The sequence below is a fragment of the Balaenoptera borealis genome, assembly GCF_965194805.1.
Source record: "Balaenoptera borealis genome assembly, chromosome: 11".
Taxonomy (NCBI): Eukaryota; Metazoa; Chordata; class Mammalia; order Artiodactyla; family Balaenopteridae; genus Balaenoptera; species Balaenoptera borealis.
In genome coordinates, this window is record NC_138868.1 from 40,071,839 (window position 1) to 40,098,886 (window position 27,048).

The window sequence follows — 27,048 nt, forward strand, 5'->3', positions numbered from 1 at the left end:
TCTCTGTGCCTCAGTTTCCTTATCTCTGAAATCTGACTAATAATACTTCAGAGAATTGTTGTCAGGTCAGTGTTCTTGCGTTCCTGTTTGAGCAGTTCCCTGACAAGATAAGTAGTCACATAAAGAGATTGCTGTGCCAATTCTCTACTCACCATCTTGGAAGAATGTTAATTATGCTGCTAATTGTACTTTGGGCTGTGCTGGATGCCAGTGGGAGAGACCCTGGGCTCAGGAGCCTTCTATCCAAGCTGACCTGTCCCAGACAGACAGGTGGACAAACAGCAAAAGGGAAAGGCATGAGAATATCACATGTACCATTTATTTGTTCATCGGTATTTATAGAGCTCCTATTCTGTACTGTTATTTCATGGAAGTTCTGGGCATACGATGAATGGCCAGCTGGGCCTCTGGCCTGAAGGAACTCATAGTCTACTTGGGCGCTAGATGAGTAAACATGCAGTTATGGTCCAGTGTGATTAGTGTGATAGTGGGGTCAGCTGAGATCCTGATCTAGACTGGGGGTGTGTGTGTGTATGGTGGCTTCCTGGAGGAGGTGACATTTAAGCCAGATCCCAGAGGAGTAGAAGTTAGGCCAGCAGAGTAAGGGGATAGGGTATGAAAAGAGCTCCAGGCAGAGGGAAGAGCCCATGCAAAGGCCTGGAGGTAATTGGAGTGTAAAGTGTACCCTTTGGGGAGTCTTGGCCGGGGGCTCCAGTCTGGATTGGGCTGAACGAGCTGCTGTCATTGCAGGGACATGGAGAAGGTGGAGCGGCAGGCGGTCCCCCAGGCCAACCACACAGAGTCCTGTCGTGAATGTGGCCGCATGGGACCCGGACATGCAAGGGATTGTTCTCATCGCAACCACGAGGATTCCTTTGGATTCGAGAGGCGGGAGCAGGAGGAAGACCGGTACCGGTCCCAGAGGGACCCACTGGAGGGCAAGCGGGACAGGAGCAAGGCCAGGTCCCCCTACTCGCCAGCCGAAGAGGATGCCTTGTTCGTGGATTTACCCAGTGGCCCGAGAGGCCAGCAGGCTCAGCCCCAAAGGGCAGAGAGGAACGGTGTGCTGCCTGTCACATCTGGCCCAGGAGAGCAGAACGGGACTGGCGGGTACCAGCGGGCCTTTCCTTCCAGGACCAACCCTGAGAAGCACAGCCAGAGGAAGAGCAGCCTGGCGCACGTGGAGCAGTGGGCAAAGGCCCAGAAGGCGGACGGCAGGAGGTCAGTAATGGACTCAGGATCGCTGCCGCTAATGAGCATAAAAATGTCATAAGAGTAGCTATCACTTACCCAGCACATGCTGGTACATGCCGGCCTTAAACTCTCTACCTCCATTATCTCCATAAATCCCTGCAACAGCCTTGCAAGGAGGGGTGATAGCCTCAATTTATAAACAAAGAAATTGGGGCTTGGAGAAGTGAGGGAACCTGCCCAGGGCACACAGATAAGTGGCAAAGGCAGAGTTTAGACTCAGTCCATGAGCCTCCCAAGTGCACAAGAGATTATATCGGGGGTAAGGGTTTCCCATTCCCCAGGGAGCGTGCCCGAGACTGGCGGCATGTAGACAGTAACTGATCTTCTCCTCTTACTTAGCTACTTCTCTGCATCCGGGAAATATTTGTAGCAGCTAGAGTAAATACAGATCCATTTTTAATTCCAGGCACGTAGAGAAGTGCTCAGGCACTGTTGACATTAAGCTTTATTATACCCATTCCTTCAAGAAATGGTTTTAATTATTTAGAGGGAATGCATCTCTTGCTACTTGCAAAGCACTATCTGTATTTTATTATAATTTTAGATTAATTAGGACACATTTATGAATGTGAAGAATTCAGGGTCACTCAGCTTCCACATTGTCCTTAGAAGCCACTGTGTGTTGTCTTCACTTTGAAGACAGCAAATCCCCCTCGCCATCCTCAGGCTTCTAAAACAAACCTCAGACTGGAGACGAGATAGCAAAGTCGTGGTGCATTCAGAAAGCCCTCCAAGGGCTGGAGGGGCCACAGTGGATGTGTCAGAGCCCAGGCCAAGTCTGCCACAGGCCTGATACACATGCTTTAAAGTGCCGCTCTCCATTCTCCCTGCTGTGAGGCCCACACTTTCCACTGTGGGGTCTGGAGGCGGTGGTGCTCCAAGGGGAATAGGCTAGGCCTCTTTTTAGGTGGGTGGGGCTCTTGTGAATATGTGGGTGTTGTATGCATGTGTGGGTTGTGTAACTTCTTTAATCTGGTCCAGGTGGGCTATTGTGAGGTTAGATGGTGGAGAACTCACTGGGAGTTAATGGAAACTCCCTGAGCAGTTGGTAGACATTGTTGTGGGTCAGACTAGGAGAAGGAAGGCCCTTTGTGTTGTAGCTAAGATACCTTCCCATTTCCTCCTGGGACAGACCAGGTGTCAGTTCTGTTTGATCAGATTTTGTGTTTTATTGAAAATAGCTACTGCCCAAGGACACAGAGGAGGGAAGCTGCTATTCTTGGTGCTGGGCTAGGTAGACCCCCTAGGAGGTAGTTCTAAGTGACCTTACTGCTGATGAGATTGGAAAGCTGGCAGGGGTTGTATCGTGCAGGTCCTCATAGTCCAAGGTAAGGAATTTGGATTTTATTTGAAAAAGCAATAGGGAGAGCCACTGGAAGGGTTTAAACAGGTAAATGATGTGATCTGATTCACAAAGAAGATAAGAGCCTAGGGAAGAGGCTGTTGCAGTAGTCCAGCATGGTGCCAGTGGAAATAGAAAGAAATAGATTTGAGGTACATTTTGGAGGTTGAAACAGAAAAGCTTGTCAACGAATTGGATGTGCAGGATGAGAGAAAGGGAAGAGGAACAAGGATGATCCCTTAAATTTTGACTTAACAACCAGGTGGTTGCTGAGATGGGGAAGGCTTAGGAACAAGTTTTGGGGGCAAATCGGGATTTCCGTTTTGGGGACTTTTAAGTTTGAGAAACCTATTAACTATCCAGTGAGGGAGGTGTTAGGTTAGGCACTTGGATGTGGATTGTGGTGTGGAGGTTTGACATTTGGTTGGACATGCTGATTGGGAGCAATCAGTGCATAAACGGTATCCCAACTTGGATGTTAGCAACAGAAGGGGGATCCAGTAGAGGAGACAGTGTGTCAGAGAGAAGCTACTCGTGATAAGTTAGCTGTTTCCTTTTATATGTATTGATAACAACTCTTAGGGACTGAAGTCAGTATGGGGCTGACTAGGGCAGGTAAAAGCAGGAGAAACCAGAAATAGAAGCAGATAGGAAGGGCATGGGTTTGGCCCTGATAAGCCTGTATTTCCTACTGAAGAGTCTGGATTTAATCTTGAAGGCCCATGAAAGCCATTGATGGACTTAAAACAGGAGCATGGCATGATAGTTTCTAATATTTAGGAGGGTGGTTTGAAGGGTGTTGGCAGGGAAGAGGCCTCAGGAGATTTTTCAGACTAGATATTCCTTACCTCATCTCAGTTCTCACATAGCAGGTCCATGAATATGGTGAAGAAATTTCCCAGGCTATTCTGATGTACCCCGCCCAAAATGAGAATGGCAGTTTTAATTACCCCTTGTTTAAAAAACTTTTTTTTATTAAAGTAATACCTGTATATAGTTTTAAGAATTTAAGTAGTATGACCCCATCCATCCCTATTCCGGATTCCACCACCTTTGAGGCAACCGCTTTCAATTCTTTTAGTAGTTTTATGTATTTATCTCTGTATTTCCAAATAAGATACTTATACTGCTGTTTCTTGAGTTTTCAGTTTTAGTTAGCTCTCGACATTCTACTCTAGATGATAAAGATTTAAGTCTCTTATTCCCCCCCCTCTACCTTTCCTTTCCAAAGACACACTTACCCTTATCCCAGCTTCATAATATAGTTATAGCATAATTTTTGTTTAGATCACTAGTCAGTTTTTACATTATTATATAATGTGAAGTATAAATATTCACAGCTGGGCCATGTAGTATACAATAATTAAATTCCATTTGTGGTACAATTTTTTATTTTCTGGTATTGGTAATTTTCATGCTTATAGCTTGCTTAGTTTTCTCTGTACCCATTACTAATTCATCACCAAATTCATAGCTGGATGTGTAAATCTCTCTTTGCTCAGTACCCTCAAATAATCAGTAATCTACTTACAAGGTAAAAAATCCAAATAAGACCAATGGGTAAATACTGAAAAATAAGTGTCCTCCTATTTTATTTCAGAAACCTAGATCTACTCCCCAAAGACCAACCACTATATTAAAAACAAAACAAAACAAAAATCCATGTTCTTCATCTTGCTTTGTTCCACTTAATATATCAATAAATATATCAATAGATATTTTAATATATCTTGGCTATCTATATCAGCACATATAGACATATCATTAATTTGAAATGGTGCAGAGTATTGCATTGTATGCATCTACAGTGATCTTTATACCATTTCCCTATTGATGGATAATTAGGTTGGTTATAAACATTTGCTATTACAAACTATGCTGCTGTGAATATCCGTGCCCAATTGTCTTTGCAAACAAGTGCAGGTATACTTGAAGAACAAATTACTTGAAGTGGAATAACTAGGTCGGAGGATATATGTGATTTTAATTTTGATTGATATTACACAATTGACCTTCAACAATGCTGTTTGAGTTTATACCCCACCAAAAGTGTCCCTGTTTCCCCACCCCACATCATCTCTGAAAACTACTATTTTAGGTTAACTGCTTGCTCTGGTGACCATATAGAAGATGGTTAAATGGAGAAGAGTCTGGAAAGAACATGACCAAGTATGAGGTGGTCATATTTTGGATAGGAGGCGAGGAAGACCTAAACAAAAGCGGTAAAGATGGTGAGGATTGTGAGGAGGGGATGGATAGGATACACAGATGTTGAGATTGGGTAGGTATAGGGCTTGGGAAACTGATTCCTCCAGGGCTGGAAGGTGAGGAGGGCCATAGATGGAGTTGAGGTTAACATTCAAGTTTGACTTGGTTAATAGGTAGATGTGGCGCTGTGCACAAGATGTGAGCATGGGAGAAAGAAATGAGCTTGAAGAGGAATGTGGTACCTGTGGAGTGGCCAGGTGGAGATAAGCAGTAGGTTATAGGGAATGTGGGTTCAGCTTAGGGAGAGATTTGGAAGTCATCGCCCTAGAGGTGGTAACTGATGCCCTGGCAGTAGTCAAGATCACCGAGGGTTGAATGCTTAGAGCAGTGGTTCTTAATCGTGGCCGCACAATTTGGTCATTTGAGGCCCTGCTCAAGAGATTTTGCCTTATTTGGTCTGGGGCAAGGTGAGGGCATCAGTCTGTTTTAAAAGCTCCCCAGGTGATACCAGTATATGAGAGGGGTTTGACATTTACTGAGGCCTGGGTCCCATGCTGGACAATCTGATTCTGATGATCCGAATTTCAGCCTGGACATCAGGAGTTTTCGAAAACCCCCCTACCCCTGGTGATTCTAACATGTAATCAGGGTTGAGAATAACTAGCTTAGAACAATAGCAGAGGGCCAAAGGCAGAACCCTGAGGGTCTCCAGTCCAAGGGGGTGGGCAAAAGCAGAGTCTGCATAAAGAAGTCTAGCAGAAGATGGAGGAGGAAAACGAGAGTGTGGTGAGGGAAGGTTCATCTGGAAGGAGTCCAGTTGGCAGCATGAGACTGCTCCCTGGATGTGGTGCCTTCTGAGGAGGCTGGGCACCACGGAAGGAGAATTTGGAATGTCAGGGTCTCTCTGCTGGTCTCATGCTCAGTAGCAGAGGCCTTTGGTTCCACTGAACTTCTTGATGGGCTTAGATGAGTAGACCTTCTTAATAGAGCTAGAATTTTGAAGTTAAGTCAGGAGGCAGAGTAATGTGAGGGGAAGGACAAAGGGAACCAGAAGGAAGGCATGGCCATTGAGAAACCCTTTGTGGCAGGGGTGCAGAAAGGACTTTGCAAAGCCGTACCGCTGGTATTAAGTTGTAAGTTATGTAAGTTATAAGTTGTGGTTGTGAAATGTCTCTACATAACTCTGGCAGCCCACAGACCTACGTTATTCTGCTACACATAATGGGGGCTGGGGGCACATGGGGGAGGTAAAGGATGAGAAGTCAACTGCAAGGAGATAAGAGGTGGTTGGGGAAGGCGTCCGACTGTCCCTAGGATGTGAGGAGGGAGTTCGAGCCCTTCTTATCTAAGGGGCAGGGAGACATTAGGTCTGTAAATGAAAACAGTTTGTTGGCCTTGGAGGTCATTGAGCACTCAGTAAGAGGAATCTCAGTCTAGTGATAGAAGTAGTTCTCAGGGGGCTGAAAAGTAAACGTGAGGGATTGAAGACGACCCTTTGAGAAGAAAGCCATCAGCCTCTGTGTAAGCAGGGTGCTCAATGTCTGATCGTTCACTCGTATCTGGGAAGGACTGCATATTGCATATCAGAGTTATCTTTTTTTTTTTTTTCCTTAAAGATGTGTTTGTAATCTCTTACAGTCAAGTAATAAGTAGTTCTGGCTGCTTAATAAAGGAACTTCCTCCTGTTGATAATACAGGAAAGGGATATCCCTGCTCTGTGTATGATTGAGACTGTGCTAATCTCGTTAGATGGAGCACGTTAGACATTGGAAGGAGGGTTATTTGAACTGTAATATGATCTCATATTCTCGGCTCTAGACCACACAGGGAATTATTTCTAATTGTTCTTTCAGTACTTGGAGATGTATATTATATTTCACTTTATTAAACTCCTTTAGAATGATGGTTTGCAAGGACAGACTGATACACCCTTAGAATCTTACCACATTCTATGAGGTTGTTTTGAAATTCTAGCCTTCTATTTTTTCCCTGGTGTTTAAAGTAATGCATACTTGTAAAATAAAATGGCAGGGGTGGGTGTAGAGTCAGGGATGTAAACATTACCACGAGGAGCAGAATAAAACATGGAAGTCCTGCACAACCGATGTGGAAGCTCAGGTGAGGACTGCCTGCTGCATAAGTAATTGGTTATAAAACTTGATTTCACGTTTCGATATGACCATTTTATAGGGGCTATATCAGAATATATAGGTGCCTTTTGGAAAGGGAGCCCCCCATGGCACAGAGCGGGATTTGAGGGCAGGAGACCTCGAGCCTTCTTTTAGATAAAGCTGGGGTTGGGGGCCAGCAAATGGATCTGCTCTTAGGACAGAGCGGCTCTGTGCGCTCCTGCCTGCTCCAGGGTGACCTTTACCTCATCTTACAACCCTACCTCCTGTGTCCCTCCCTCCACTATCCGTTAGTTACTGTGGTTTGGCCTCTGGCACCAGGACTCACCACTGGCACTGGGGTCTTTGGGGTCACCCCCAAATGGCCAGCTCTGGGAGGATGGCAGGCAGTGCATAAGCAGAGGGCACAGGCTAGAGGATAAGCTGAGGGCTTTGGGGCACTGCCCTAGCGGCGGTGGGCTCTGACCACCTGAACACCACAGGCAGGCATGGGGAGTGGGCTGCAGAGCCAGACTGAAGGGGTGTATGGAGCGAGCGTGGCTGGGATGTGCTTTGCATCGTTTGCATTTTGCTTCAGGCAGAGTGAGCAATGGTCAGTAAAGTCATGAACTCCCCGGGGGAAGCCCCCAGCCTGGTTTCTGCCATTGCCACCACTGCTGTTTGAGGGTTCAGGCACTGCGCCTTCCTCAGAGACACATTCCCCTCTGACTCTGGGAAATCCATAGCAAACCCTGCCACCTGGTGGCAAGGAGACAAGCTGGGCAAGCTGAAGAGATCTTAAAAGTACCTCCCGTAATTGCAAAGATAACGATAAAAAGGGAGAAGAAAGCCACCATTTTTTGAACGACAGCTACTTTTAATCCTCACAACAATCTATTAAATGGTTCTTAGTAGCCCCATTTTACAGTAAGGAGAGTGATACAATGAGTTTAAAAACAATTAGAACAGCACTTCTCAAACATCAACCACCTGGAGGGCTTGTTACACCACCGGTGGCTGGGCCCCACCGGCAGGGTTCCTGATTTCAGGTGGGGCCTGATAACCTGCATTTCTGACAAGCTCCCAGGTGGTGCTGATGCTGCTGGACTACACTTCGAGCTTAGAACAAGGTCTGGTGAGCGCTGCTGTATAAAGATTCGTTAGGTAAAGTTGATAGGTAAAGGCAGAGTCAGGATTGCAGCCCAGGCCTGGCTCCAGAACCTGTCCGTTTTACATCCTGCTGCCTCTCAGGTTAGACTCTTAGAGCTTAATAAAACTGTAGTTGGCCCTTGCTGAATTTTTCTTTCAGAAAATAAGATGGCTGGTCGGTAGTAGTTTTCACCATCCTATCCAGCTTTTGTGTGCCGGAGTATTTGTTGAAGGGCTGGTGATGTGTCAGCACTTTCTCAGACCGCGGACAACACCGCAGAATGTAAGACACAGTTGCCGCCCCGCAAGGATTTACAGCTTGGCCGGGGAAGAGACAGCTTACGAGTAGGAAAAGGTTACATCAATATAGGACCTTGGAAAAGTTACAGACTGTACAGTAACTAGGTCAGAGCAGGGCAGGAACCCTGAGGGCCGTGGCATTGCAGAAGGCCTCTGTGGAAGAGGCATGGGACAGTGTCCTGGAGAATGAGTGAGATTTGGTGATAGGGCAAAGTGAGCCCATATAGGTAGGGGAAGGAGGAACAGTATTCTGAGAATAAGGAGAGAGAAGTGGGAAGGGAGCACCCACTGGTGAAGGTACCGCCTGTGTATCAGGCAAGGAGCCTGTGTTCTCTTCCTGTCTCATTTATTCTTCAGGACAGCCTTAGGAGGCAGGTAGTTCTGTCCTCATGTTATAGGTAAGGAAGATGAGGCTCAGAGCAGTCAGGTAAGCTGCCTAAGGTCACACAGCCAGTGGATTCAACCCTAGGTCAGACTTCCTCTGCTTTTTCTACTGCAGAAAGTTGTCCAAGTGTGTAGGAGGCCAGGCAAGATTAGGGTGAGGCCCTTACACTCAGGCTCCAGCAAGTGCAGGGGTGCACCTGAGAGGGGGGTGCCCCCTTGACGGCCAACTTGCCCCAATTTGATCCTGGCCCGGGTAGGAGGAGCAGTGAGAAAACAGCAGGAAGGGAAGGTGGGTTGAGGTCAGGTGCTAGAGAGCTATGAGTATCAGGAGAAGGGGTTTAGATTTTATTTCGTAAGCATTAGGGAGCCATTGATGGTTTTGGAGCACAGGAGTGATTAGATCCAAGCAGCTGATTCTGTACAGCATGGAAACTAGTTAGGAAGGTCTCAGAGTTGTCGGGGTGGAGGTAGTTAATCGGGATCTGGATTAAAGACCCCTTAATAGGGAAAGAAAGGAACTGATGCCAGCCACTTCCTTTAAGAACCTCCAGGACTTGGTGCTGGGGAACATCTTGGTGACCGGGAGAATCGTGAGGCATCTCCTAGAGATGTGCACACCTGATGGAAAAGCTGACTGATGGCAAGAGAGAGCGAGGCAGGTTTAATCATGCTGCACTTGAAGTGGGGCAGCCAAGTCAGCCTGGTAGGGGGGTTGACACTCCAAGGTTGATGGATAAAGTGGTTTAGGAATCCTCTGCGAAGGGAAGAAGCGACTGAAGTCCTGGGTGTCTGCGTTGATTGTTCTTTGGGGTTCGTACAGGGCTCCCTCACGTGCCTGGCTTTGTGGCTTTGCCTAGCTGTGTTTCCAGAAGCCCAGCAGACCCCTTGCTGGTCCTCTTACCTGTCCTCTCCTTTCTCCTCAGCCTGCCCCTGGACCAGACCCTTCCTCGCCAGGGTCCCAGCCAATCCCTGTCCTTCCCAGAAAACTACCAGACTCTTCCCAAGAGCAGCCGACACCCGTCAGGGGGCTCTTCACCCCCTCCCCGCAACCTGCCGAGTGACTACAAGTACGCGCAGGACCGAGCCAGCCACCTGAAGATGTCGAGTGAGGAGCGCCGGGCACACCGGGACGGCACCGTGTGGCAGCTCTACGAGTGGCAGCAGCGCCAGCAGTTCCGGCACGGTAGCCCCACGGCGCCCATCTGTGCGGGCTCCCCAGAGTTCGCCGACCAGGGCCGGAGCAGGAGCATGTTAGAGGTGCCCCGCTCCATCTCTGTGCCTCCATCTCCCTCGGACATCCCTCCCCCGGGGCCCCTGAGGGCCTTCCCACCCCGGCGGCCACACACGCCAGCAGAGAGGGTCACTGTGAAGCCACCGGACCAGAGAAGGAGTGTGGACATCTCGCTGGGCGGTTCTCCCAGGAAGGCATGGGGCCACACCACCAAGGTGAGACTCCGGAGGCCCTGCCAGGCTGCTGGGGGCCCAGCATTAGGACGTTAGGAGCCTCACATGGTTTGAACACAAACTTGAGCGATGTAGGATAATGACAGGTAACACTTATGTAGTACTGTACTTTAGCGCTGGGTGTAGCGCTAAAGGCTTTAATTCTTACAACACCCCTATGAGGTAGGTGCTATTATTTCAGGTTTCCCCCGCTATCTGAAGGTAGAGTGTTCCTATGAAACCTTTAGTAAGCCAAAGTGGCAGAAAGCGAAGAAGCAGTTACATTTTCTGTGAAAGTGAAAATCCCCTTTGGATTTTGGTTATCAAAAACAGGTGCTAAAGGTAGGTCTTTTGTAAAATCAAAGTGGCATAAAGCGAACTTTTGTAAAGCAGGGGATACCCGTGTGCCCATTTCACACGTGAGAACTCTTAGGCATTAAGGGATGAAGTTACTTGCACAGGGTCACACAACTAGAAGTCTGCTTCCTTGCAGCTTGGAAGGCAGGGAAAGATGTCTGTGTTTAACTAGTTCAATTATTTATAATAACCTGACTTAAGTTTTAACTCCGGAGGGGCTCTCACAGTTTGTCATTGTCATAACCTGGTGAGAAAGATGTGTATCCCAGTTTGACAGATGAAGAGAGTCTGAGGCTGAGAGAGGTGCCGTGCCATGTGCTTGGCTGCCCTGGTAGTGAGTGGCAGAGGCTCTGGCCCCCGCCCCCCTCCACGCCCGGCTCTCGGTGTGACTTCCTGTCTCCCCTCCTGCAGAACTCCTCTCATGTGGACCGACGCTCCATGCCCTCCATGGGTTACATGACCCACACTGTCAGTGCTCCCAGTTTACATGGAAAATCGGTAAGCAGCACCTCCTCTCCCCCTCCAGGTGACTGATCTTATCCAGCTTGCAAAGGGCTAATCTCGTCAGGGTTCTCCCCTGAGCCAGTCAGATGCAATCCCCATTTTAGAGATGAGGAAACTGAGGCTCAGAGAAGTCGAATGAGTTGCTCAGGCCCATCCCGCTGGCATTGGGACCTCCTGAGGTCAGCGGAAGAGCCTGGCGGGGGGGGGAAGTGGAGGAGAACGTGGTGTTTATTCTCTTTGGGGCAGCATTTTGTCTGCAGCATTTTCCAGCCACCTGCCTTTTTCTCCGGTTAGCTCCTCTCCTTTCTTCCTGGTCTTTGCTTTGATTAGTTCACTGTCTTCAAAACTCAAGTCTGGGTGAGGTTGCACTGCTGGTGGCTGTTTCCTGATAAAAACTACTTCCTGCAGCCCCTTTTCTGCCGGTGCCTTTACTTGTCCTAATGACAGAATTAATGCAATAATTACTTAATGGTGTTACATCAATGCTGTGCCGGCACCGGGGTGAAGAGTAATTATAGCGTCGTGCTCCTGCGGTGGCTAATTTCCTCATGATGTGTCTACACACCTGCAGCTGGAGGAGCTCTCACTGCTTCTCACCCGGTTACGGCGGCACCAGGCCAAGTTGGCCAGGGTGCGAAATTTCGCCATCGGCCAGTTACTGCAGCACGAGCTGACCTTTCCCACCTGCCAGGTCAGCGCTGGTGGGCTCTCTCAGGGCTGGGGGCCACCCCGGGGACAGGGGAGTGACATGCTGGCCCGTGCTCCCTCGTGCCCGTGCTCTAGTCTGTCCTGCTGTCTGGCTCTCTCCCTTGTTCCTGCCTGTTTGCTTCTGGATGCTACTGCCAGACACCGTGCAGCCGTCATGGGGCCCACGCCCCTGTTGCTGGGGAGGAGGCTGCATGTGGTGTGAGGGACTGGAACTGTGGCTTCTCTGCCTGTGAGTAATGACTGCCAGGCTGGTGTGTGGTCATGTCCAAGGGCTGTGCTAGCTGTCATCCTTGTTGCCACCTTGGGTACTCCTTGGGATGCTGAGAGGTGTGTGTCAGCCTGGAGGGAGAAGGCATGGTGCCCTCTCATCTGGACAGTGCCCTGCTGACTGTCAGAGCATCTTCACACCCGTTATCCCAGTGAACTTCACAGTAGCCTGGGAGAGGTTAGGTAGGACAGGTGGGAAAGTGACTTGCCCAGGATCCCTCAGCTAGTGGAATGCAGGCTGGAGCCAGATTCCAGGTCCTGTCTGGCACAGTGTTCTAAACTGTTTCCAAGACATGAGGGGTTGCAGGCAAGCTCCTCGAGGAGTAGACAGACAGTCGTTCTCCTGGGCATCCCGAGCGTCTTAAAGAAGATGCTGGTCCACACGAGCCTGGTCCGCCGAGCTGCACAGAAGTAGGTGGAGGACAGATGAGGAGGTTGAGGGAATTGTCACTTTCCTCACCTGTCCTATTTTAGTGGGACCTGAGAGTTACAGGAAATGTATTTGGAAAAATGAATATAAGGGAGCACGTGCAAAAATCCTAATTTGTGGATCTGGGTGATTTTTAATAACATTGCTCTGTCCCTCTTGCTGCAGGACTGGGCTGATTGAGGAAGTAGGGATGGGTAAGGAGACAGTTTAGGGACAGAAATAAGATCTTGCAAACCACTGGTGTCCCTGGCAGTGGTCCTTCAGGCCTTCTCATGCTTAAAAGCACTGCCTGAACGTTTTGCATTATTTCTTTTTGTTTGTTTTACATCAGAGCTCTAAACTCGGATCACCTTCCTAGCCCTGGCTTGCTTTGGCTTGCTGAGAGGCCTCTTAGTTGGCTGAGAAAGTGCCTGGACTGTTTTTCTTAAGCTTTCGTAGCCCTTCTCCCTCACAGTTAGCTTCTGTGATCCATTACATAGGAAGCACAAGTTCTAGGAAATCAAAGAGTCTTTTTCTTATTCTCACTGTTCCTGGTAATTATACTGAAGAACTCAACAGACTGTCAGAGATGACACAAGCAGTCGGGTCTGCCTGGACCTTCCTTATCTAGCTCCTGACCCAGCCACCTTGGCTCCATGCTCAGCAAACGGAGCCAAAACTTCCAGGAAACTTTCTGCAGCTACTGGTGCTTATCGTTCCAGAACCCAAGGTCAAGAGGGAACCTCCCTGGGTCACCTAGGTCATCTCCGTGCCTCTTCCAGGCATCCGTCCACACCAATCAGGGGGTCATTTTCCTTCATGCATGTGAAGTGGCCCAGTGCAAAGGTTTGGAGCGTAGCATGTCCTCTTCCAGGTAGACCTCTCTAGTTCTGTCTCAGGAGCTCGCCTCTGCCTCAGCTGCTCTGCTGTCCTGGTCCTCTGGTGGGATGTGTGCTGTCTCCCTCCTCCTCATCAAACTGTCCCCAGCCAATGGGGGGAACAAGCTGGCTTTCCCCACATGGTAGACCTGTGAGATCCACCATGCTGAGAGAGCCCTGAGCTGCACCGAGACATTTGTGCTTCCTCTGTGGCCTGGATGTGCTGGTCTGCTGTGGTCTCTTGTCCCCGAAGCTGCACAGGTGTAAATGAGTCACACGTGAAGCCCTGAGTTGTGGACACCTTCGGTGTTCATAACTGGCTTTTTTCTCTCTCTGCTTCATTTGAAGGCTGACGATACCTACCTCCAGCTGAAGAAAGACCTGGAGTACCTGGACCTAAAGGTGAGTGGCCTCAGGGGTCTTGCTTTCCTGGGACACTTACCTTTCGGAGAGTGTCAGCCTCATTGGAGACCAGCCCCAAAGCCAAAGGCCTTGCAGGTCTTACAAATCTGGGTTTCAAATGAAGATGTCTCCTGTCTGAATCAGAAGGGGGATTTTTTGTTTTGGGGTTTTTGATTTTTTTCTTTGGTTGCTGTGGCTTTTGGAAATTTCTTTTTTAAATTGAATGTAATTGACATATAACATTGTATTAGTTCCAGGTGTACAACATAATGATATTTGTATATATTGGGAAATGATCACAAATCTAATTAACATCTATCACCATTCTTGGTTATTTTTTCCTTATGATGAGAACTTCTAAGATCTACTCTCTTAGCAGCATTCAAATATGCAATACAGTATTGTTAACTATAGTCACTATACTGTACATTACATCCTCATGATTTATTTATTTTATAACTGGAAGTTTGTACCTTTCAGAAGAGTCTAATTTCTTGTAGCCTCAGACTCTGGGCTTCTCTCAGTTTCTTGTGAATTCTGCTGTAAGGTCTCTGGCTTCCAGAATGAGGGCACAAGATCTTGCTTTCTTCCTGTCCTTGGTTAGAACCACAGGGTTCCTCCAAATAATAACCAGTTGCTTCTTCAGAGCCTCCAGTGGGGCGGGGGTGTGTTTGGTTCACAGGGTGCCACTGATGTGTGTTTTCAGGCACAAGCAGTTTGGTGGATTGTCTGGTTTTGTAGTTGGGGGGTACCGGAGGGCTCTGAGGGGTACCGGAGTCTCCCCTCCGTGTTTAGGAGATGAACGTCGGGCCCCTCCCTGTAGGTGATGAAGGTCAGGCTCTAAATCAGCCTCCACAGCACAGACAGAGCTGGGAAAGCTGCTAGAGAAGCGAGAGGCATTCTGCCTGGAAGAGGGCTGCTATTGTTCTGTTCCCACAGCTCTCCAAAAGCTCCCACTGTGAAAAGCACTTCTTATGCCTGAGCCATGACTTAGACTGAAGGAATGTGACCTTTAATTAACTGCGGGTGTGAGAGGGCGGGCAGAGGGCCCTGCGGGAGGACACCCAGGTGACTGCGGCGGGGGCATGCCTCCCTCGGTCCCCAGTGTACCTGGCTTGAGATATTTTTAACTTGGGGATTGTCGTCCAACCTTGTAGAAGCAGGGGTATGAACATTAGGTCCTAAGGCAGCAGAGGAGGGGCCTCCCCACTCTGAGGCAAGATCAAGACCTTTGATTAGGAATCCCTCAGTTAACTTAGTGTATCTGGTAATGAGCACTTGTGCTATATCCAGCTCTGGAGAAGCTAGGGGGGATGGAAGAGAAAAATCGAGGCTCTCTGGCCTTGAGAAACTTCCAGATGTTCTGGGTTGGGGAAAGAAAGCGTCCTGAAATAACACAGACTTTTTTGCAATGAGCGTATAAAGATTTGTCTGGCCCAGTGCTCAGAGCTGAGATAGTGAGGATGACTGTGGCTGCAGTGCTGGGAAGCCTTCTGGAGGAGGTGGCGTGTGTCCAGAGCCTTGAAGAGCCAAGGGTTTAGGTTGGGTGACGTTAAAGGGAAGGGAACTGTGGGAGCCATGGCTGGAAAAGTGGGGGCAGATTGTCCAGGTTCCAGAGTCTTTCTAGGCTTTAGGAAGGAAGGTGCAGTGAAGAAAAGTCAGACTTGGCTTTCAGACATGAGCGACACAAGGAGGGTTCTCTCAAAACCAGGACGTTTTCTAGCTTATGTGGTAGTCAGGTCACGTAGAGCATGAGTGAGTGAGTATGGTAGTCAGGACTCAGTGCCCAGACGTGGTGGTGTGGGCCAGATGTGCAGCCCAGCCCTCCCTCCTGCACTCTGAACCTGGGTAGGTCCTTCCACCATGCCCACCACCCCCATCTGACCTGGAGCAGCCCCGGGCCTCCATCTGCCCTGTGTACCACCATGTCCCTGTTCCCTGGCCTCACCATGCCCGGGGCCATGCAGGTGACACAGAAGTATTTGTAGAGCATCCACGATGTACCGAGGCCTGTGGGAGAGGCGTGGCTCACAGCAGCACAGGTGTACCACAAAACACTCTTCAGAGTGCTTGGTGCACGGTGTGAGGGAACTTAATAAAGTGCCTGAGCCAGAGTAACAGGAAATACCTGTCTTCTGATTCCTGTTTGTGTGAGATAGCCGACCTCACAGTTGGTCCTGGAGAGAAGATCCAGCTCAGGCTGGTTTTATTTAAAGATTATAGAACTTGAGCTCAATAAAAGGGATTTAGAGAGAGAGAGAGAAAAACTGAGGCATAGGATAGCAGAGTAGAGCCAGGAGTCTGTGTCCTCACTGCCAACAGAAGCGGAATAACAATAGAGGGTAAAATGTGTGTCAGTCACCATGTTTTACTTCTGTTAAATTATGTACCCGCGGCAGTAGCCCTATAAGGGAGGTGGTGTTATCTTTTTTTCACTGACTGCGGCTCAGAGAAGTAAATGACTCTCCCAAGGCCATGTTAGTAGTTACGGGGGGTCAGTACTTGGGAGCAGCTCTGACTCTGAAGCTGGTGCTCTTAATCACCCTGCCTCCCAGCCGCTCTTACAGTGCTGCTTCTACTACTGTGGACCCAAAGGGATTAAGTTTTTTATGGAGCTGAACTGGGGTCCTTCTGCCAGGAAATGTTTATGCTGTGATAGAGACAAGGTGCATCCTTGGGGTGTTTCACCAGCTAGGAGCCGTATGTGACCAAAACATTAACTAGTGATTGGAAGTTGTCAGTGTTTATCTTGAAAAACAGCTGTGTTGATACCAGAATTTCCCTGGTCTTATAGCTGCTACTCCAGTTGCTAAGCTCCTCTTAGAGAACCAGTCCCCCAATAACAGCACCAGCAGGTGAGAGACACTTGGCTTACCAGCAACATGGGTGGGAAAAGATGCTGGGGTTTGTGTTGTGTGTGAGTCATCATTCAGAAAAGCTGACATCACCTTGGCCTCCCTCCAAGAGACAGGCCTCCCTCCAAATCAGGGAGGCAGTGGGCCTGCTCTGCTCAGACCCAGCTGGGGTGTAGAGTTCCCACATGGACGTTTCACTTCAGGATCCAGACGAGGGAAGGGCTGGAATCAAAGGAGAGGTGATGAGGGGCTGCAAGAACTGTGGCTGAGGAGTGTATTAGGCGGGATGCTTTTGTTGGCAGGTATCCGAAACCCAAATCAGCCTGCTGAGCCACAAGGGGAATATACTGGTTCACGTAGCCAGGGCTGCGTTCCAGGAACTCAGGCCACGCCACCAACTGTTCTGCTTTCCACATGGGAAGAAAGGTGGCCACTTGCACACTCATGTTGGCTTCATCCCAGCCGAGCCTCCCTGTGGAGTGAAGGGTGGGGGATTCCCTAATGGAAAGCAGACTGGGCAGACACAAGAAACACAGCAGCAGGCAGCACAGCTACAGTGCGGATGGTTGAAGGAGGAAGGGGCAATGCAGGCAAAACATAGAGACAGTCTGTAAAGCTCTAAATGTTACCATGTGTCTTCCGGGGCTCTGAGGGGCGATTAAGACAAGTGGATCACAGCTACATGTAGACCGGTTTTAGTTGAGTAGAAGAAAGACTTCTCTAAAAGGGCCACCACAGGTCATAGTGACCTCCCCATCACTGCGGTGCAGCTGAGGCCAGGTGAGCACTGAGTGGGATGAGTGACCGGATCAGGAAAACCCTCAGGCCCGTTGACTCTTGAGATCCTGTGACGTGCTAGACAAGATGAGCTGCCACGAGCCCAGTGGGGGTCCCTGAGACGAGGGCCTCGGAAGACACAATTAAATGGGCGCTGTAGCCCAGCCTGGGCGTGGAGATGGCACCGAGCACAGCCCCGCTGTGACCAGCTTCTTGTGAGAGGTCCCTCCTGGGTCCTTGTGGGGAGAGGTAAGCCTCTCTGGAGAAGGATGGTCTCCCTGCCCCCACCAGGTTGGCACAGGGTCCCCCGCGTCCCTGTCCCAAAGGCCACAGACTTAAGGATCCAGAGCCCATGTCCCCTCCGCCTCCATCAGCTGATGCTTGGGTTCCAGAACCCGTTGGTGGTGTTTGCCCACATGTTGTGGAGCTTGGTCTCCTGAAGTGAGCATTCCTGCTGGGGTGCCAAATGAGCAAATAAAAGCAGACTCCACTCTCTTAGAAGATGCTCTGTGTTAGTGTCCTCTTTGGAAATGTTTACTTTCCTGGCAGTTTACTTGGCAGTGCCAGGGTGGAAAGGATTTCATGCTGATTAAGCATCTGTTCTTGCCTGGCAATTTTGGGGCACCTGTTGTTCATTATCTCACTTAATCCTCTCAGCACCTTTGAGCAAATAAGAATTATTATCCGCACCTTACTAATCAGGAACCCGAGTATCAGAGAAGTAACTTCTGCAAAGTTATGCAGCTGAGATTCGAACCCTGTGACTAACTTCACACCTGCCTCCTTTCTTCCGTGTGCCATGTACCTCATCTGCCCTGAAGTTGCATTCGCTGAGTTGTATTTCTGGCATTAATGTTCTGCTCTTCAGAACCCTACACCGGAGCCAGGTCTGAAAAGGGGGTATGAAGGTTCGCTGTTGTTTACGGCTTGAATTGTTTTTATGCATCTGGGAAGCACAGCTGGGAAAGTGAGGTGGGGGGGAGGGCACCTGCAGCCACACAGGTGGTGCCTTTTAGGTGGAGCAGATTGAAGTCAGCCCCAAAGGGGCTCTTGTCCCTAGTGAGGGACGTCATCAGTGGCTCCAGGTGCCTGGCCTCTGGACTTTTCCTGACAGAGCCTGAGATCTGGGCTTCTCTGTTCAGAGTCTGTTTCCAGTTAGCTTCTGGAGCAGAGTTCTTAAGTCATGGTCTGGAATACCATCTATCTCAGAATGATCTGGGAGCTTGATAAAAACTTGCAAATCTGGAGGGTTCTGTTGAATTAGAACCTCTGGAAATGATGCCCAGAATTCTGTGTTTTTAAAATCAAGCTCTGGGGTGATTCTTGTGCACAGTAAGCAGAGATCTTTTATTCTGAAGAGAGATTGTTAACGCTGGTCATGAACTAGAGCAATGAATATGGATGCTTGGGTCTTACCCCTTAGAGACTCTGATTTAATTGGTAATACTCAGGTATTACTCTTTAAGAAAGAAAGACACTCCCTAGGTGTTCTAATGTGTAGGTATGGCTGAGAAACATGGTTTAAAAGCAGTGGTCCTCGAAGTGTGATCCCAGATGAACAGTGTCAGCAATTCCTGGGGCTTTGTTAGAAATGAGCAATCTTGGCTCCCACCCCAGAGCTGCTTAGTGAGAACCTTTGGAGGTGGGGCCCAGCAAGTCTGTATATTCCCAGCCCTCCAGATGATTCTGAAGCATGCTCAAGTGTGAGAACCATTTTTTAGTGGAGTGCTTCCCACTCCTGGCTGCACATCAGACTCACCCAGGAGGGCTTTTCAGAATCCCAGTGCCTAGGCCCCACCCCAGACCAATTACATCCAAGTTTTCTTGGAGTGGGACTCAGGCATCAGTCTTTTAAAGCTCCTGGGTGATCTCAGTGGTGGAGGCAGGGTTGAGATCCATTGTCTTAGTGGGTGGGGACAGTTCCCTCTCAAAGGAGCTGGAAGCATTTGGCATCATGGGTAAGACATAATGGTTTAGGTGTGGAGGCGAGGGTCTGAGGGACCAAAGGTGGGTGGGGCTGAGACTAATGCATGGCTCCACTCTAAACTACAGATTCAGTATCTTACAGTATGTGATGGGGGGAGGACAGAGGAAGAAGCAGTCCCCTCTTGCCTTCAGTGGCAGAACCAGGAAGGACATGGGCACTGAAATCAGCACTCTCACGTAAACTAGCCTGCACGAAGATCCTTCAGGCAGCGCTTATGATCCCCCATTTACGGATGAGGGAACTGAAGTCTGGAAAGGTCCACCGGCTGGGAGGCCGCATAACCAGACTGAGACACACTCATTTGAACTGCACAACACACATCCTCCTTAAGGTTTCCCCTTGCCAGTTCCCCAAATTCTGGCTCCTTCAAATGTCATTTGATGTCTTACTTGTTACGATTTGTTGTATTTGCCTTTTTGTTTGGAACAGATAAAAAATAATGAACCTTTGATCAACGTGCTTTACAAAGTGCTGAAGAAGTCAGCACGGGGCTGTCGGCCCAGGAGAAGCGTAAGATGATCTGATCTGTATCTCCAGGCGGGGCCATTCCATTGCTTCTGGCTCAGTGCCGACTCCATCACTTGCTTCACCAGGGGCTCTCCTGACCGCCCCCAGGCTTCCTGCGAGTCATTTCGGTTTATTTTCTGTCTATTGAAGCTCCCTCAGCGTTTTGGCTGGTGCACCAGGCTGAGCCTCTCATCCGTAGTGTTTTGTGACTCCATCATTTGTGCTGCCATTGGGGGCGGGGGGTGGGGCTTGCCTAGCTTGCCACCAGCTTGTGTTATGTCCCCATTCTCGCTCGTCTGCCTTCATGGTGGGGGCTGCCCTAGAGCCTGGGTTCCTTGGGAGGGAGCAGCAGTTTCTGGTCACCTTGGAGGAGCTGGGGTGTCCTGAGATTCCACCGTGGCCCTGGGATTAGGGTGGCTCTTCTTCAGGGCAGGGTGTTGATGTTTGAAAACATTCTGGAGCTGGACTAGAACAAAACGCCCACCTCCCCACCATCCACCCCTTTGAGGGATGCAGAGGTAGTGCCCGAAACGTGGCCAGCTTTTATAGCATTCCAAGGGAGGCTGCAGGTTGGAAAGCAGAAGCTGTATCCAGTCATCTTGGGCCCTGCATATAGGTGTCTTGGGATGTGCTGGAGGGGAGTAAGATGCCTGGGAGGCCTTTAATTGCTTTCTGATGTGGAGACTCTTTCAAATGGATGAGTGCCCACTAACTTTCACTTTTTCTGGTGACAGAGGTGCTGGGGACCCATAGTTGATGTTTTGAATGGATTTAAACATAGCTATCACAAAGTGCAATTTTCAAAGGAAAATTAGATGTAATATACTGTTTGTGGCTGTGTCTTAGAAGCCTCAGCTCTCTGGAACAAAGCTAAATTCAGAAGCTTAAAGGGCCTATGAGTTGTGTAAACACTGTCACGAAGCCCCTGCTCTAAAGCCTGTGGCCTTTACTCCACAGAAAGAGGTCTCAGGCCCTGAGCACAGCCAGCTCACCTCGTTTTGTCACATTCACAGACTCACTAAGCAAACGCTTCTCAAATATCCTCAATACGCCAGGCCCTGGGCTGGGCTTTGAGGATACAGAGAAAATACATCACAGTCCCCACAGTCCCTCCTAATTAGGTTATTGTCAAGTGAGGGGAGGCAGAACAGATCATCTACTAAGGCCCATAATAGTGGCAGACACAAGGGGTGGGAGGATGTCCTGTGATGGGTACCAAACCCAGATGGAGGGAGGGAGACAGGGAAGAGCAGCAAGTGTGTCCCTTCTGCTGAGTTTCTAATCCTCATAGACTCAGTCATTTGAACTCCTAATTCATAGCACCTTAAAAGGGGACAAAGACGAAGTTACTTCTTAGGAAAGAGGGAGTGCTCATATCCTGAGAGAGAGAAGAAACATTATAAGTCAATCTGAAATGGAAATGAAAGCGCAGAAATTTGGGAGCATTTAGCTAGATAGGCAAATAGTCCTAAACACGATCGTCTAAGAAATTCTATATTACTGATTTTTGTAATGACTCTGATTCATCCCCCAAAAGGTTGAATTTATATTCAGTGTTCTGTGAAGGTAGTAAAGGACATACTTTTAGAAAGCTTTCCATCAAAAAGTTTAAAAGACAGCTTTCTGAAAGTGCCCTTTTTGTGCAGAAGTACCTCATTCCTTGCCTGATGGTGCTGGATAAATGAGGCATTGCTCAGTTAGACTCTCTGCCTTGCTATTTCAGTATCGAAAACATATCATTTGGAAAAAGCTTCAGTGACATAAAGGGAAGAGTTTTGCTAAGAGGAAAAGTCCCCAAAGCATTATCTCAATTTGAAAATGATTTCTTCCTAGGAAGCGAGGCAAGGGTCAGCCCCTTGGAGGGTAGACAAGCTCACGGCCCCTCGCTTTGGCAAAGGACTGTGACACAGAGTGAAGACTCCCTTACCTCTACCTGCTAGGTTCCCGAGTCCTGCCTGGGAAACTCAAAACCTGCCTGGTGTTGGTGGTTCACCAGGATCAACTCCCCTTCCTCGCTTCCCCCACTGCGCCCCCTACCCTTGCAGGAGCCAGCATTTTTTGTGGATTGTTGCTGTGGTCAGTGTGTTCTGTGACTGTGTGTATGGTTGTATGTACACATAATTTGCCAGTTTGAAGAGCAGAATTCGGCTGGAGTTCTACTTTTTCTAGGACTGACCTACATGTATTTCCCTTTCACCTGCCTGTGAGGCAATAAGCAATTTGCCGAGTGCATTCCAGTGTGCCAGGCCTTCCGTTCGGGGCTGACTTTACCAAGATAAAGAAGACAGTGGTCCCTGTCCTCTACTGTGCCGCCAAAGGGAGCAGGGGAATGGGTGGGGGCAGGTCTGCAGCCCAGGCTCAGCCTTCAGCTCAAGGCGTGGAGAGGGCTTCTCCCTTGACCTTCACCTTGACCTTTAGATTTGGGCACACGGTTGGCTTGAGTTTTGAGGGGAATGTTTGCTAATATATCTCTGCTTCTGATTCACACTCACAAACTTAATGGAGTAGGGAGAAAGTGAGGGCCATTTCTCCGGCAGCTGTGTGTCCCTCCATACTGGGACCCTCTGCATAGTGACTCTGCCATGGCTAGCTCCATCCTCCATTTCTCTGGTCAGATCTGCAAAATGGAGTTCAGCAAGACGGCCTCCCGTACAAGGGGCACGTTTGACCTGGCCATCCCTGACCATGGTTTGGCCATGGGGGTGCATCTGTGAAAAAGGTTCCCCCGCCCCTGCACAGTTTTTGACGAAGAAGGAGATTTGGAGGAGGAAATGAAAACATGGACTAAAAGAGTTAGTGTTTAACTTCGTAGGGGTCAGTGAGAGATGGGCAACGTGTCGCCCACACTGGGTCTAGGGAAAGATGGCAAATGTTGTGAAATTCCACTGGCTTCAAGTTTGGGTGATTTTTGTCTACTGCTTTGTGGTTTCCTTTCTTGAGAGGACAGGGTAGCTTATAACTTGTATTGCAAGTACAGCTATTCAGGGATCAGTTGAAAACCTCAGCCAGGAACAATCCAGGTTTCTTCTTCTCTTGGCCAGATCCTCTTCCCAGATATCAGAAGAGTGAGGAAGGCTGATCTTAGTCGTGGGGAGGTGGGCTGTTCAGACTTCCTTGAAGTAAGGCTCAACGATGCCCAAGGGATTTGCTAGTTCTTCTTGGTCTACCCATCCTATGGCCCTGGGCGGGGTCATGGACTTCTGTTAATTATGTTTGACCCCAGGTTTAGTAGCAAAACTCTCTTATCAGTGGCAAATCTTCCAAGATTCATACTGAACTCACTTGGGGCAAATTTAAGCCTTTACAGTTGATGATACTGTAACTTGAAAGTCTGTGTTTTCTTCAATTTGAGAAATTTACAAGTACTACTAAAGGATCTCAGAAAGGTTTTCTTTTTTCCCTGAAATGAAATAAGCATAAAAATAAAGCAGGTATTGCCCAAGTTTTTGCCCTTTCCATGCCGTGCCCCTACCTGCCACTGACGAGACTTCCACACCTGTCCGTTGTAGGGGTAACTTTCCTTCTTGACTTCTGTTTCCGAACCCCGTGGTTAAACCTCCTTTAAATTGTTCACCTCCCAGATGACAGGCCGGGATCTTCTCAAGGACCGAAGTCTGAAGCCAGTGAAGATTGCCGAGAGTGACATTGACGTGAGTGAGCAGAGTGACGGGCTCACCCCTCACCTGCCTGCTGCCTCCAGACCCAGGGTGGGCAGCTTCAGGCAGGGTTTGGATGGATCTGTAGCCAAAGGCTTTTGGATCATGCTCCAAGGCCATGGCCTTTTCTCATCATCCCAGGCCCTCTCCAACCTGTTCTTGTTCACAGGTTAAACTGAGCGTCTTCTGTGAACAAGACAGGATCCTCCAGGACTTGGAAGACAAGATACGAGCCCTTAAGGAGAACAAAGTATGTATCGGTTTTGCGTAATCTTGGGCTGGGTGGCAGGGGTTTTGTCATCCTGTGTTTCCTCAGTATAGACTGGACTCTCATGTTAGTACTGGACAGCAGATGTTAGTTTATCCAGAACAATGTCTTTGAATTTAAAGGGTATTTCTTGTGGGGTTTCTGTCTGAATGCAGAGGAAACCTTACAGGGAGACCTCAGCCTACTTATTATCCCAAGTACCACCTCCCTGACCTTGATTCTGCTCTGGGCCACCCCCGCCTCTCCCTGGAAGCCCTGTGAGGTGAGCCTGGGAGAGGACGGCTCCACTGACTTGCAGTGATGACCCCAGGCTCCTGAACCCCAGGGAAGCGGGGGCTGCCTTGGAGAAAATGGCCAGAGTCATAGCAGGGCAGAGGCTCTCACTTCCTAAATCTCCTTTCCTCTAAGGATCTGGGCCATAGGGGAAGCAAGTCTGGTTGGGAGGGGAGGAATAGGCTGGTAGCCACTGATGTTTGGTCTCTTAGACACTTCGTGTGAATTTTTTCTTTTCTGCATTTTAACAAGGCATTATATTTGTGATTCTCAAGGTTTATAAATAACATGGCCTTTTTATTCAAGTGCTTAGAGAGTTTTCCATCTCTTCTTTGATTTAGCCTCATAGTGTATCCCCTAAGGAGTGGATGGCCTAATGCCCAGTTTATAGATGAGGAGACAGGCACAGAGCTGTTAGGTGATTTGTCCCAGGAGGCCACCCAACGGGCAGAGTCAGAGCTGGAATCAGAGGCCTTGACTCTCAGGCCCCTAGCTGGGCGCTGGCCCCTTCAGCCTCGGTTAGATCCAGCAGGTTTGCTTCATTCCTGGCATGGCGGGGCGGGGTTGGAGGGGACGGCCTCCGGGAGTGTTCTGCCATCCTCTTGCTCTTTGGCCCCGGTCTGTCTGGTGCAGGATCAGCTGGAATCCGTGCTGGAGGTGTTGCACAGACAGATGGAGCAGTACCGAGACCAGCCCCAGCACCTGGAGAAGATTGCCTACCAGCAGAGGCTGCTGCAGGAGGACCTTGTCCACATCCGGGCAGAGCTCTCCAGAGAGTCCACTGTGCGTAGAGGGTGTGGAGGGTGGCAGACGCTCCCCTGCCCTCCCCAGCATGGGCTGGCCAGGGGGCTGCTTTTCTCACCTCCCAAGCTGTAGTGGAGTTGGTGGCCGGGGGCGAGAGTCTTGGCATAGCAGAACGCCTCCAGGCTGCCTCCTAACAGTAGCTTACCTTGTCTCTACCGGTGCCGTAAGGTGCCTTCTGTCATTGACTCCTGGGTGGCTACAGTGACACCCAAGGGGTCAGATGTTTGAGAGCAGCCTGCAAGGCTGTTCCCCTGATCTGTGCGCAGTTAACTCTGAGACATCAGAATCTCTACTCTTTTATTTGTCTATCTGACGTGGTACAGGCCCTTTCTGCCAGAGCCTGGGAACCAAAGCATCCCCAAGGGTGGGAGAGGGGACGGTGCAGGTGGCCTGTCTCTCTCCCCAGGCCTGCCTGAGACCCACCAGGCTCCCCTTCCCTCTTGCCCTGTCGGGTCAGCAGTGGTCAGGAGCACAGGTGCTCATGGGGCCTTCTGAGGGGTGGGCGTGGCATAACTAAGAATCAGAAGCATTTCCTTGGCCAACAGGAGATGGAAAATGCCTGGAATGAATACCTGAAGTTAGAGAGAGATGTGGAGCAGCTGAAGCAGACCCTGCAGGAGCAACACAGAAGAGCCTTTTTTTTCCAGGTGACCCAAGGGTTCTTCATCCCTTCTGAGCTCTGATTTCTTCTTGGAGTCTTCACCTGTGGGGGATGTTAGCCCTACCCAGGGGCCTTCTCTTTTTGCACCTGGACTCAGCCTGCTCGCCCCCCCAAGCTCTCCCTTGGGGAACCCTTGCCCCAGCCAGGCTGTCGTGAGAAGCCTCACCTCAGCTCCCCCTGCCTTTCTGCTCTCAAAGACAAGATCCTGGGCATTTTTCTAAGGGTTTTAGTACTGATCATTTGGGGAAACAGCCCCAAGAGGAGACAGTAGTGACCTTGAGAACCTTGCAGATACTTGAGGATGATCTGTGTTCCTGGTTCTTGGCCCTGCCTTGGGTTCCTAGCTACTCACTTAGCAGCAGGAAGCCCCGCCTCCTTCCCTCCCGGACTCCTGAGGATAGATGTTATCAAGCTTTCACCTGATCAGTAGTGTGAATTCAGGCCAGGTGGGGTGATACCCATTGCTGTGGCCCCTGCCTCACTCAGGAAAGGCAGACTTAAGAGCCCTGCCTTCTCTGCCCTAAAATCAGGCTGCCCCGTTGATAGCTGCCTCTGCCTCCAAAGCTGAGAGGAAGAAAGGCCATGTGTGGTTTTCCTTCTTCCAGGTTGGGTCCTCCAGCTGCCAGTGTTCCCCCATTGGGGTGCCCAACCAGGCTTCCACCCCACCCTCAAAGTTTTGAAAATGGAAAATAACCTGCTCTTGAACCTAACTTCAGATCTGTGTCTCTTCTTTCAGGACCCTGACATAAATTCTATTTATTTGAATTCAGCAAGCATTAACTGAGGGTTCTTGTGTACAAGGCACCCTGTTGGGCCAGTATGGGAGCTAGGCTTGCTAATTGATGAACTAGTTCTAGCCAAGCCTCTTCATTCAAGTGATTTAATGAATGTGTTGACTCTCTTCACATCAGCATCACCCCAGAAAACTGAAGGAATTCGGGAGGAGGTTTAGGTTTGTGGACTAGGAGGCTTTTCCCAGGCCCTGCTATGCTTCCGCTCACCTCCACTCGCCGCTTTAGAGCTGGTCCCAGAGAGCCTGGTCTAGGAGCATGTGGAGGAGACTCTTGCCTGTAGTTCAGGGTTGGCCTATGAGGTCACCCAGAACTTGTCTGTCTCCTGTGGCTGTTGGGTTTTTCCCATAATTTCTCTTCATTTGAGCTAACATTTTCCTCTTCTTTTTGTATCCCCAGTATTTAGCATAGTGGCTTGAAAATAAATAGGTGAATATTGTTGGCAAAGTCCTTTAAACAATTGTTTCTAGTTACTAGTTCCTTGAACTGTTCGGTCTCATTAGACTTATCCTCTTAGACTTCAACCATCCACATTAATTTCAGCCATAATTTTTTGTTTAGCTTTTCATTCCTTATGTTTCTTTAATTATACAGAAAACACACAAATGCATCTCCCTGAAAAGTCCAAACAATGAGAAGCAAAACCAAAACAGGACACAAAAGCTCCTCCTCCCTCCTTCCCTTCTCTGCCCAGTCCCTCCCCTTCCCAGCATGTAATCAGTGCCATCGGTTTGCAGTGTTGCCTTCCAGACCATT

At 49.2% G+C, this 27,048-nt stretch overlaps 1 protein-coding gene across 14 annotated transcripts in view; it reads left to right on the forward strand.

Moving 5' to 3' along the window:
* PLEKHA7 (pleckstrin homology domain containing A7) overlaps nucleotides 1–27,048 on the forward strand; it is a 208,063-nt gene that overhangs the window by 158,760 nt on the left and 22,255 nt on the right. For all 14 annotated transcript variants that reach the window (XR_014231391.1, XR_014231392.1, XM_082341397.1 and 11 more), the window contains 8 exons: nucleotides 751–1,221; nucleotides 9,669–10,191; nucleotides 10,957–11,043; nucleotides 13,660–13,713; nucleotides 23,421–23,489; nucleotides 23,665–23,745; nucleotides 24,670–24,819; nucleotides 25,386–25,487. Coding sequence is in view for 12 of the 14 variants with exons in the window: in XM_082341397.1 (XP_082197523.1) it covers nucleotides 751–1,221; nucleotides 9,669–10,191; nucleotides 10,957–11,043; nucleotides 13,660–13,713; nucleotides 23,421–23,489; nucleotides 23,665–23,745; nucleotides 24,670–24,819; nucleotides 25,386–25,487 (1,537 nt within the window). In the remaining 2 variants the exon portion in view is untranslated. The remainder of the gene's footprint in view (nucleotides 1–750; nucleotides 1,222–9,668; nucleotides 10,192–10,956; nucleotides 11,044–13,659; nucleotides 13,714–23,420; nucleotides 23,490–23,664; nucleotides 23,746–24,669; nucleotides 24,820–25,385; nucleotides 25,488–27,048) is intronic.